Here is a 13755-nt window from a genome sequence, read left to right on the forward strand (position 1 = left end):
TCCATTTGTCAATCTAAATGCAGAATATATCTTGAAAGTATTCCAAAATTTTGATACATATATCAATATGATGTGCACATATTTTTTTCATCAGATTTAAGCTTTTTGCAAATTATATAAATTTTTTTGCAGTCATGGAATTAATAACGGTTTTAAGCAAGTGATGTTCATCACGGCATTGTTTACGCATGTAAATATGTGAAAAATCACATAAATTAGATTCAATAGCAAACTGTGTAGATAAATTATAATATGTCAACACAAGGGAATACTATGCAGTCACTAAGATGATGATAGAGATTGATATTTATTGTCATAAAAAGACGATTATGGTTCAGTTTAAAATTAAAAATACAGAACAGTAAATATAGTATGGATTTTTGGTCAAAATGTTTGTGTATACATAGGAAAAAATACAAAAAGATATTTACACATTGAAAACGTTCATTGTGGTTATTTCTGAACTGTGGAAATTTTACTTCCTTCTGCACTGTGTACATTTTTTACAATGAGCATGTGTTACGTTTATAATCAATAAAAACAGTAATTTCCATTTTGAAAATATTTGAAAACGAATAAACCTGTAATTTGTAGATAAACAAATACATAGAAACAGCTTATTGTCATTATTTTATGGTCAAAGAGCTAACAAAAGTGTTAACAAAATTATTTATTTACATTGTACTATGTATGAAAATGAAGATTTGTATATAAGGTAATAAAACTGACAGTAGAGACAAAAACATATTCTAATGGTCAAATCTGTGGCATAAGTGAATCATATTATAAAAAAGTAATTATTAAATTTTACATAAATTAGGTATTTTCTTCTTCCTAAAAGGACTTGAACAGGTATATATTTTTAAAAAGGTAATACAAAAAATAGAAAAATAAGTGTAATAGGAATGGAAGGCCGGCAATGAGGAGAACAGGAAACCACAAGTGAAATGTAGAGAATCTCTAATTTAGAAATTACAGGCTAATTAATGTAACTGCAATATTGAACAAAACCTTTTTTTTAAATTTTCAAACAGCCAAGACATAAAGAAAACCATATTGGTTTCACAGTTCTCATATAATAGCTGGAGGCATATGACTTAATCCAAGAGACAATCTATTCCTTACCTTTGAAACATCTGTGAACATTATCAAAAGGATACAGTCAATAATTTACAAGAGATAACAAGTTTAATAGAAGGTGTTCTTCCAAGAAGTTTTTTAACATCATTCTGTGGATTATTTGCCTTTTATATTGACAATTGATAAAAGCTGAAGGTAAAAGATTAAATTATTTATAGGTAAAGGCAATTCAGTGCAGTTATTCATTTTTCTTGTTAATTTAACATGATCCAAGTATATGTACTAAGGAATTTAGAAAAATGGATGGTAGGAGTGGTACTGAAAGTATCTTCAAATACCAAATCTTTTAGGAAAGGTTTTTAAGATACAATTCTTACTTTAAATAGCCACTGCCTAAAGTGTTAATTTTCTAAGTGACTAATTGAGAAAACACCAATATGCTTATTTATTTGGGCAAGAAATTAATACAACCACTCCCGACAATTAGTCAAAAGTATTATCAAGTCTGTAGTATGTTCACAAAATATTAAAAAATGAAACAAGAATACAAATAAATAAAGAAAATAAAATAAATTTCACGTTAAAAAGTTCATTTTGCATAAAAATTTTAAGTGAAATTATGCAGATGTTAATTGGATCACATATGATTTTCCCTGCTGTACTGACTTCTAAAAAAGCAAGTTAGAACTTTTCACTATGATAGATTCAGAAGAACCATGTTGACAATATTTTCATGAAAAATAATAGAATATTATTGAAATAAGAAGGGAAATATACTCAATCAATTGCCTCACCTTGACTGTTCAGGAAAAAAAAAAGTGGAGGAATACACTTTATTCTACATATTTCTAAGGATATTACATCAAAAAAAGTACAAAACGACAATTTTACAATTAGAAATTATGTTCCATTCTAAAATGAACAGTTTTCTAGTTTTGCATTTTTTTCAAAAGAAAGAATTCACTTTAAAAAAAAAAAAAACAAACTTGTGAATTAGCATAAAATAACCCCTTATCACAAAGGAGCCCAAACGAAGCAGGCACCAACTAAGGCTGAAACGAACTGAGCATTCTTATTCTCAGCACCTGCGCCTGGCCTGGCCCAGGGTGACATGCAGGGGCTTGGAGCCCACTACGCGGCCATTCATCTCATCCACTGCTTTGGTAGCCTCTTCAAAAGAGGAAAAGCAGACCACACCAAATCCTTTGCCTTGCCCCACTTCCATCATCACTTTGGCCCGACTAATTGACCCAAAGGAAGAAAATTCCTCCTTCAGTTTTTCATCATTGATTGTCTCATCCAAGTTCTTAATATAGATAGGCACCCCTGGGGGCCGACTTTTTTCTTTTAACCTCAGCCGTTCAAATCTCCGCCTCAACTCAGCCAGGCGTTCAATTTTCTTCTGTGCTCGCCCTACATAGAGGACTTTTCCATCGATGGACTTCCCATGCAAGTCTAGCACAGCCTTTTGGGCAGCCTCGTGTGTCTCATATCTCACAAATCCAAAGCCTTTAGATTTCCCACTGGCATCTCTTATTACTTTAACACTCTCAGTTGGCCCATATTCACAGAAAAGTTCCTTCAGTTTTTCGTCATCTATGTCGTCTCCAATGTTTTTAACGAAAACATTGGTGAAAGTTGCTCTATCCCTGGTTCTGACCTCAGCCGCCCGCTCTTCTGGGAATTTGAATCTGCCAACATACACCTGGCGGTTGTTGAGCCGCACTCCATTCATGTGCCAGATGGCTCTATTGGCAGCGGCCAGGCTGTCAAAGTGCACATAGGCATAACCCTTAGAGCCGTTGTCATCGCATACGACTTTGCAGGACAGAATGTTCCCAAAAGCAGAAAATAAGTAAAACAGGGCCCTATTGTCTATGGATTTGTCCAGGTTTTTGATGAATATATTTCCCACTCCAGACTTTCTTAAGCGGTCATCTGGCTGAGACCACATAAGGCGGAATGGTTTTCCATTAATCAAATCAAAATTCATGGTGTTCAAGGCCCACTCTGCATCCGCGGGAAAGCGGAAGTTAACATAGCCATAGCCCAGGGGGCTGCGGGTCACCGGATCACGGCAGATTCGGGTGAATCGCAGAGGGCCTGCAGGCCTGAACTTCTTATAGAGCATGTCCTCGGTGACATCTGGGTCCAAGTCACCCACGTACAGAGCGGCCTTGAGATACTTCTTTTTCTTGCCAGCAGGATTAGGCTCCCCGCTCCCCATCTCTCTGAGCACTGGGAGGAGGTTCTCTTTGAAGAGAAAAAAGGCTGCTTTCTCTAAGCTATGGGCCAAACAGCTGTTCAGGAACAGAAAAAGCCAAGGCAGGCAAAAGGAAGCTAAAAGCAGACTCAGAATCACTGTCGAGGCTGAGAAAATGAAGTTCAGAAACAGCTGGTCAGCAGGCTCAGAACAAACACATCAGACAAAAAGGCGCCCCAAATACGAATCTATTCTCCCTGCGGGGACTTAAAATTGTCACCCGTTCAGATTTAAAATCAGTTTCAAAAGCCAGTACCGGAAACGTAATTTTCCTGTCCCCGTGAAATTGTGAGAAGCCACCAAGCAGCTGGCTGGTTCCCCACAACTAGCATTGCAGACAGAGGCCTCCCGACCCGTTTTCTGCATAAATACAGGCCTAGAGCTCCTGTTGGTTTAAAATGATATCAACAAGGGCAGGACCGAGCGCGTATTCCTCCGCCGGCTGCCTGGCCAGTCTCGGGCTGGCTAGCCTTTCGCTAAGGCCTCTCCGCACTCAGCGTCTGCGAACGGGTACACTAGACACTTGGTGCGATAAGACCCGCAGGCAGGCTGCAGGCAGCGGATAGGACACAGAGACAGACAGACAGACACACGCGCGGGGGATCGAAGACCGCCCAGATACCCAAGATGCCCACTGGGTACGGACCGAGTGAGGCGCGGTGATTTCAGCAGCCTGAGGCTCGAGGCAGGTCCGGAGAGACTGACTGGCAAACGCGCAGTGAGTGGGTCAGCTCTGACGCGAGGCGGGTCTGGCCAGATGCGGGGCGGAGTCAGCGAAGAAGGGCAGATGCGCGGCGGGCGGTCCCAGCGCAGACCGATGGGCTGGGGTTTCTCTCCGCAGGACAGTCCAACGGAGGGACCAAGAGCCAGTAGCAGTGATAGGGAGGGGGGACGGGCGGGGCGCGAGAAACCCGGAACCGTGCTAAGTAACTTCCCGCTTCCTCTATGCCAAGATTGAAAACCAGAAAGAAAGAGAGAGAGAAAGGGAGAGAGAGAGAGAGAGAGAGAGAGAGAGAGAGAGAGAGAGAGAGAGAGAGAGAAGGAGAGAAAGAAAAATGTAAGATGGCTTTTAGATGTTTCTTATATTTTAAATGTTATTTATTATTTAAAATACTATATTTAAGCTGAACATCTAAAAATCACGTAAGAAGATGACGACCTGGGCAAAAATAATAAGTTTTAAAAAACTAATTATCAATTTAATTTTAGCTTAGGGAAAAGGATAGGTTGCATACTTTCCTGAGTGCATTGGAAAGTCAAAGTTTACAACTGTCCTGGCTTCCCAATCCAGTGCTAAAGGATCACAGGGTCAAGTAGAACACAGGGTCATGTTGCCTTTGGCCTTTAGCCTTACTTTATTAACCTCCAACATAATGGTAATGTTTTCCCCAGGTGGTAGGCAAAGAGATCTTTTCTCTGATCCCATAATACTCAGGTTTTAATGATTGGAGAGCCATATAAGGGCTTTTGATGGTGTTTAGTGCCACAAAACGTTGAAACTGTTGAGCTGCCGCGAAAATTACATTTACAAAATCTCAGTTAAAGAGATAAAAGCCACAGAACCAATGCAAAATATATAATTAATATTTATAGATGAAATAAACATATTAAGATATATGCACTTTACACAACTGTGAATTTCAGCATGAGTTGTCAACTTGAAACCCTTGCAGGAAACAGTGTCATCAGAATGGACTCAACTCAGCGGTTTCTCAACAATATCTTTCTTCAGAGTATTTGAGAAACCCTTGTGGAGAGAAATTTTGACCGTGTTTTCAGAAATTCACTGATATCTAGCATACACAAACAACACTTCAAGGAGCTCCTTCCACAATTTCTACCGCTCCAGAAAAATCCAAACAAAACATCTATCACTACTCTTAGGCTGGAAAAGATCCTGGGGAAAAAAGAGTGCAAGAGAAAGACATTACCTTAGTGGGTGTTTTCCTAGTAAGTCCTCAGAAGAAGAGGCTAAATTAACGTGTTGATTCACTTTATACATTTTACAGTGTCTATTAGACTGTAGAATTAAGACATTAAACTTCATTATTTACTCAGAAACTTAGTAATTTACTTTTTTTTTTTTTTTTTTTTTTGCTTGCTTTCTAGTGTCTTTGGTTAACTAAGACATGGAGATTTAGAGAAAAGGCAAATATGAACAACGATATTGTAGACTAATAAATTACTTTTACACTGTGACCAGAGTGACCAACATGTGGAAACACTTGTGAACATCTGCTTAGTTTATTGCATTTTAAATCTATTTTTATAAACATATTTTCTTATACGCATAATTAACAATGGGTTAGAATTCTAGTCTATTTTTGACTTTTCTCATTTTTAAAATTGCCTTATTAAAAATAGTAAAATAACAACATAAATCCAATTCCCACAATCTCATCATTGATTCAAATAAATGTTTTCATCTGTTCCTGTAGCCAACTAAATGTTGTCCATATTCAAATTTATTTGTACATATTTTCTCTAAGATTATAATTAGAACTGATTTGTTAAAATACACATTTTCAAAATAATCACTTCTCTACACTTACCACTTCCATTTAAAACAGTACTGGAAACCTTAGGCAGAGAAATTAGGCAAGAGAAGGAAATAAAAGCATCAAAATCAGAAAGAAAAAAGTAAATTAATCTTTATTTGCAGATGGCATAATCTTATCTGTAGAAAACCCTAAAGTCTAATATTTTAAAAATCTCCATACTATCCAAATTGATCAATATAATCCCTATCAAAAGCCCAATGACTTTTTTTTTTTTTACAGAAATAGAAAAAAGCAACCTAAAATTCATTTGGAGCCACAAAAAGAAACAAACAACAACAACAACAACAACAACAACAACAACAACAAAAGCCCTGAATAACCAAAGGAATCTGAGAAAGAAGAAAAAAGCTGGAGACACCATTCTTCCTGTTTTCGAAACATATTACAAAGCTACAGTAATTACAACACTATAGCACTGTCATAAATAACAGACATATAGGCCAATGAAGCAGAATAGAGAGCCCAGAAATAAACTCACACATGTACAGTTAACTGGTCTTTGACAAAGGTGCCAAGAAAACACAATGAAGAAAGTATTGTCTCTTTCACAAATAGTGTTAAAAACTTGGATATATGTAAAATTGGATCCTTATCTTACACTGTACACAAAAATCAACTCACAATACAGACTTTCAACCTAAGATCCGAAACTATACAATTTTAGAAGAAAACTGGGTAAGAGCTTCCTGACATTGGTCTTATCAATGACTTCTTGTATATGACACCAAAACACAAGCCAAAAAAATATAAAGAAAAGTGAGACTACATCAAATTAAAAGGCTTCTGCACAGCAAAATAAACAATCAACAGTGTAAAAGCAACTTCCAGAATGGGAGAAAATTTTTGTAAAAACAAGTATTTGATAAGGGGTTATCATCCCCAAAATAAAAGGAACTTTTACAACTTAATAGCAAAAACAAAGAAAAAACTTGAAAAACCATCTCTCAAAAGAAGGAATATAAATGGCTAACGAGTAAATGAAAAGATGCTCAACATCATAATCATCATTGAAATGAAAATCAAACCCTTAATGAGATGTCACCTCACATCTGTTCATATCGCTATTATAAAAAAACCAAAAAGTAACTAACGTTGGCCAGGATGTGGAAGAATTGGAATCCATCACTGTTGGAGGCAATGTAAAGTGGTGCAACTGCTATGGTAAACAGTACGGAAGTTCTTCAAAAACTTAAAAGTAGAAATTCCATATGAAACAGCAATCCTACTAGGATTACTAAATCCTTACAAGGTAACATGTAACCCTACTCCTACAGTCCGCCAACATTCATGCTCTTTACCCCTCCCCACACACAAGTAATTGAGTTAATATGTATCCAAGTTCTACTGGATAGTAGTCACATATATTTAGGTATATATCCAAAGTAATTGAAATCAGAATCTCAGAGATATTTGCACTCCCGTGTTAATTACAGTATTATTTACCATAGCTAAGTCTTGGAAAGGACATAAATGTCCATTGATGGTTGAATGCATAAAGAAAATGTGGTATAAACATACAATGGAATATTATTCAGCCTACAAAAAAAGAAATCCTGCAACATGTGGCAGCGGGGATGGACCTCAAGAACATTTTGTGAAGTGAAATAAGCCAATCACAGAAGGACAAATAGTGCATGGTTCCATGGTAATGACATATTTAGAATAGTTAGACTCATAGAAACAGAGTAGAGTGGTGGTTGGGAGTGACTGCTGGAGGGGAACTGGGAAATTCAGTGTATATAAAATTTTAGTTACACAAGATGAGTAAGTTCTAGAGATCTGCTGTACAACATTGTGCCTATATTTAAAAAGACTATATTGTGCTCTTAAAAAGTTTGTTAGAAGGGTTGATCACATGTTAAGTGTTCTTAGTACAGTTTTTTTTTTAATTCAACTATGAAGAAATATGGGTATTGAAAACATATAATAAAAGTAATATAACAACTTTAAGTATATTTTGAGTTAGTTTGGCATCTCCTCAGGGTGATTTTTTATTTTAAAATATTTAATTGACAAAGATTGCATATATTCAAGATGTACAATGTGATGATTTGCTTTAAGTATACATTGTGTAATGATGACTAAAATCAGATGAGCACATCTTAGGGTGCCCTTTTAATTAGATACTATTAGTTTAAAATAAGTACTTAGAATAGTACATGTGAATTTATACAATTACTATGTATTCAGAATTCAGTGTCTTTAGAGTTTTATATATAATTAAGCTATTTTCTGTTATGATACATTGAAATAAGGTAGGCGAGTATTGCCTACTTAGCAGATAGTCTCAGACAAATTTCTGTTTCCTTGCTAGTGCTTGTTAACCGAACACATGTCTCATGGAGGGAAAATATATATGTAGCACATTCTCTGATTAACAATCTTGATTTGTAGTCCTTTCACTTGACCTGGAAGAATAAATAAAAGAATAATCATTTTAAAAGATGTGAACATTATGCTTTGTTTTAAATTGTAAACTTGTAAAACACATGTAACAAAAATTACCATCTTAATGATTTGTAAGTGTTTTAGCGGTATTAGGAACATTCATATTGTTGTGCAACCATCACCACTATCTTATCTCCAGAACCCTTTTTATCTTGTTCAACTGAAACTCTATACCTATCAACCTGTGCTTTTAGATGACACTTAAAATACATTATACCATTTCTCTATTGTTGGACATTAAAGCTGCTTTTAGTTATTTTGGTATTCTAACAAACAATGCTATCGTAAACATCCACATTACGTAATACTTTATATTATTCATTCTGTTTCTGTTAAGTAGATTATCAGAAGTGGGGATTGCACAATTAAATGGTATGTATGTTATTAAATGTTGTTATATACTGTCAGACTTGTTTAAAATATGCTGTAGCAATTTATCTATTTTGCCAAAAACATGAAAAATGGGAGGAACTTGGAATTTCTAGCAAAATAGAAATTACCAAATTTCATTGAAAGGAAAAAACAACAATAGTCTTAGAAAAAATTACAGAATGATTACACATGTGCTACTAATAAAACAAACAGGAACAGGTGATTTTGTAGTTGAGTACTGTTATATAACCTTTAAGAAAACATAAGACATGGTGACTCACTCCTGTAATCCCAGCACTTTGGGAGGCCGAGGCAGGAAAATTGCTTGAGCCCAGGAGTTCAAGAGCAGCCTGTTCAACATGGAAAGACCCCAGCTAATTAAACAATCAGCTGGGTGTGGTGGCAGGCACCTGTGTTAGCAGCTACTCAGTGAGGTGAGAGGATCGCTTGAGCTCAGGAGGCGGAGGCCGCAGCAAGCCATGTTCATGTCACTACACTCCAGCCGAGGCAACAGAGCAAGACCCTGTCTCAAAAATAAAGAAAGAAAATATGTGTACAGCCAATGGCATTCCAACCATAAAAATGCATGTCTAACCATAAAACCTACTGAATCATTTTTATAACTTTATCTCTGAGCGAGTAGTCACATAAACTTAGCTCATCTTTTCAAAGCAGACTAATGTATATATTCATAGTTAGTCCATTTACCAGTAGAACTTGGTTATATATGGATTCATTTAGGTGTGTGGGGGGCAGGGTAGAGAACGTGAGGGTTGGCTGATTGCATGAGCAGGATTACATGTTAGCTCGTCAGGATTTAGAAGGGAATATGTGGTGGGAAGCTAATTGATGACTTCTGGTTTAGAATGTCAAAGCAAACCAAACCATCTTCCAAATACTGACCGTCATATATTAACATTTTGTCCTCATTTCTGCAATGTCTGTTCAAAAATATAAAACATGGATAACACTTCTCCGCAAATGAGGAAAAGTTAAAATTGTAACAAGCAGATGATTGAGGAAAAACCTCTGTCTTTCCTTACAAAAAACTGCATATGTAAAACAATACATTATTGTTTAATCAATATCAATGGAAAAATCATAGAGTTTCTTTCCCTTAAAGCATCCCGTGTCCCCAAATCTCTGCCTTGTGTTTATGAACATACTAAGTAATAAGACAATTCCTGTGAAAGCTGGTGGGACTCCTCTTTTATAGTTCTCAGTCATCCACATGAACCCACATAATAGAAAACAGGAACTGTGTACCCATTTTCTTCTGAGAGTAATCATCATTTTTCTGCTTTTTTGCATATGACAGTAGTTATATCAATTGCACATTGTATTTACAGGGTAAAATATCTTCATTTTCCATTTGCTCTTTTAATTTCTTAGTACTTGTCCTTTGCCACTGTCTAAAATATGCTCTTAAAAATATTTTTTATTATAAAATTTCCTTTCCATAATTATTTCTTTTTGGGGGTGGGGTGGTATAAAAATATTTTACTCTTATAAAATGTGATGAATATTCTACTATGATTTTTATTAATATTATACATTTACTTCCTTATTTTGTCCTTTAAACCTAATTCCTGTGCAATATCAGAGAGTGTAAATGGCAATACCAGAATCTGACAATGTGAAAACTCAAAGAAACTCCAAGGCTTAAAGTAAACTAATGCATCTGATCAGAGAAGAAACACACATTCTAATTACTTTGATTTTTCTCAATAAAGAATCATCGGTAATACTTACCTTTGGTTTATATTATAATCAAAATAATTATTTGTTGACTTGGAGCGATACTGAAGCTCTAGCACAGTTCCATTAGAGATACAGTTTAAAAAATTATATATATACATATTTCTCCAAATATGTTGAATTTATTTGGGAATTAGAAATGAAGTTTATAACCTGAGATACACAGCTATGCCAAGTCACGCATGCATCTGAAGAGGCAGGGTAAAGGGAAGCTGATATTGGCAAAAAAATAAGTTCACATAAACTACTTGGAAATAGAGTTCATTGGTTTTGGAGAAGCAAAGACAGAGTTGGTGTAAGTTCATTGGTGGAAATGTCATTACTTTACAGGTGCTCTTTTAAGAGCATCTTATATGAATTATTGCAGTATTGAAGAAATAATTTCTTTGAGAGTTATTTTATTTTTTTAAACTTTTTGTTTCCATAGGTTTTTGGGGGGACAGGTGGTATTTGGTTACATGAGTAGGTTCTTTAGTGGTGATTTGTGAGATTTTGCTGCAGTCATTGCCCCGGAAGTATACACTAAACACAATTAGTAGCCTTTTAGCTCTCACCCCCCTCCTACCCTTTCCCCCACGAGTCCCCAAAGTTCATTGTATCATTCTTATCCCTTTGCATCCTGATAGCTTAGCTCCCACTTATGAGTGAGAACATGAGATGTTTACTTTTCCATTCCTGAGTTACTTCACTTAGAATAAGAGTCTCCAGTTCTATCCAGGTTGCCACAAATGTCATTAATTCATTTCTTTTTGTGACTGAGTAGTATTCCATCATATACATATATACATTCATATGTGTGTATATATATATACACACACACACATTCATATGTGACACAATATCTTTATCCACTTGTTGATTGATGGGCATTTGGGCTGGCTCCATATTTTTGCAATTGTAAATTGTGCTTCTATAAACTTGCATGTGCAAGTATCTTTTTCATATAATGACTTCTTTTCCTCTGGGTAGATACCCAGTAGTGGGATTGCTGGATCAAATGGTAGTTCTACTTTTAGTTCTTTAAGGAATCTCCACACTGTTTTCCATAGTGGTTGTACTAGTTTACATTCCCACCAGCAGTGTAGAAGGGTCCTCTTTTCACTGCATCCATGCCGATGTCTATTATTTTTCAAATTTTTCATTATGGCCATTCTTGCAGGAGTAAAGTGGTGTCACATTGTGGTTTTGATTTGCATTTCCCTGGTCATTAGTGATACTGAGCATTTTTAAATATGTTTCTTGGCCATTTGTATATCTTATTTTGAGAATTGTCTGTTTATATCTTTAGCTGACTTTTTCATGGCATTGTTTGCTTTTTTTTCTTGTTGATTTGAGTTCCTTGTAGTTTGTGGATATTAGTCCTTTGTTGGATGTATACATTGTGAAGATTTTCTCCCACTCTGTGGGTTGTCTGTTTACTCTGCTGACTGTTCCTTTTGCTGTGCAGAAACCCTTCTAGACATTGGCTTAGGCAAAGACTTCATGACCAATAACTCAAAAGCAAATGCAACAAAAACAAAGATAAATAGGTAGGACTTAATATTAAAATTATACTTAAATTTAAATAGAAGGGACAAACCTACCTCAAAAAATCAAAGGATATAAGAGGTTCTGGTATTGTTACTGTTGACTGCAGTGTCCTGATTGTGGCTCAAGTTTTTTCTTTATTTGTTTTCATGGTTGTTAAAGTCTTAATTCTAGACTTTGGTTGCTGAAATAGCCTTGAAACTGATTTACTATTAAGACAAAAAAATCATTCATTAAAAATGTGGGAACATTTGTATTGGTTAATTTGTTGACCTCCTTGTGGCTCCAATAATACTGAAATAACCTTTAAAATGTTTGGATACATTGTTCATCAACTTAAGTGAACTCTCTGTTTCAGTTTGACTGCTAGGTAGTTCACCTTTGCTTCAACTCTTCCCCCCCACCAACACGACATGTATTTTTCTTCACATAACTGTTTATAGATCTTATCTCATTTTCATGACATTCAATATATGATGATATCGAGGTGCATTTTAAGATCTATTTGATCATTTTAAGATCTATTTGCAGTCCACTTACTTATATAAAGTATATTTATTAAGGTACTCCTATGTTTTAGGCACTATGCTTGGCCTAGGGGATAGAATGTTGAACAAGATAAACATGATCTCAGCTGTACATAGTAGTTTTTACATTCTAGAGGGGGGGAATATAATTTAGAAAAAATAAGAAATAAATGAATTTTATGACATGCTTACAAGAAGCATGGTGCTGGCCTCTGCTCAGTTTTTAGGGAGACCTCAGGAAGCTTTTATTCAAGGTGGGAGATGAAATAGGAGCAAGCACTTCACATGGTGAAAAACAGGTGCAAGGTGGGGGCGGGATGCCGCAGTTTTCAACAACCAGATCTTGCAACTCATTGTCTCCAAGACAGTACCAAGCCATGAGAAATCTGTCCCCATGATCCAGTCAGTTCCAACAAGGCCCCACCTCCAATATTGGGGATTACATTTCAACATGAAATTTGCAGTTAGATTCTTCAACTTCAACAAATAGTGGGGACAAATATCCAAAGTATGTCAGTTGATTTTGGTGGCTAAGTACAAATTATACAATCGCACCATCAGAACATGCATCAGGCACTTTACCCAAACTTGTTTTTATTGCTTTCCTGCCACTCATGAACTTGCCCATACTTATTTTTATTCTGTCGAAACTTTCCCATTTGCTTCACAATCCATGATGGCACAAGACAGCATCTAGTTTTCTTTATGACCTTTAAAAAACATTAAGACTTTATTTATATGTATGTATGTATGTATGTATTTATTTATTGAGATGGAGTCTCACTCTGCCATGCTGGAGTGCAGTGGCACGATCTTGGCTCACTGCAACTTCCACCTCTTGGGTTCAAGCAGTTCCCTGCCTCAGCCTCCCAAGTAGCTGGGATTATAGGCGCCCACCACCACGCCCTGGTATTTTTTGTAGTTTTAATAGAGACCGGGTTTCACCATCTTGGCCAGGCTAGTCTTAAACTCCTGACCTCGAGATCTACCCGCCTCGGCCTCCTAAACTACTGGGATTACAGGCATGAGCCACTGCACCTGGTCAAGACTTTATTTTGGAGCAGTTTTAGATGCTCAGCAAAATTGAGTGGATAGTGCAAAGTGCAAACAGAGCCTCCCTGCCATGATCTTGCACCAAAATGTTACATTTGCCACAATCAATGATCGAACATTGACACATCATTATCAACCAAAGTACATTTCCTTCTTTGTGTTGTAC

At 36.1% G+C, this 13755-nt stretch overlaps 1 protein-coding gene across 1 annotated transcript; it reads right to left on the bottom strand.

The window, feature by feature from the left end:
* Positions 1 to 288: 288 nt before the first annotated feature.
* Positions 289 to 4181, bottom strand: PABPC5 (poly(A) binding protein cytoplasmic 5). Its single transcript, XM_007992209.3, has 2 exons — positions 3990 to 4181; positions 289 to 3450 (listed from the first exon to the last, which is right to left on the bottom strand). The coding sequence occupies exon 2, from the start codon at positions 3305 to 3307 to the stop codon at positions 2159 to 2161; it is 1149 nt and encodes a 382-aa protein (XP_007990400.1). The 5' UTR covers positions 3308 to 3450; positions 3990 to 4181; the 3' UTR covers positions 289 to 2158.
* Positions 4182 to 13755: the final 9574 nt, after the last annotated feature.

Source organism: Chlorocebus sabaeus, chromosome X (genome assembly GCF_047675955.1).
Source record: "Chlorocebus sabaeus isolate Y175 chromosome X, mChlSab1.0.hap1, whole genome shotgun sequence".
NCBI lineage: Eukaryota > Metazoa > Chordata > Mammalia > Primates > Cercopithecidae > Chlorocebus > Chlorocebus sabaeus.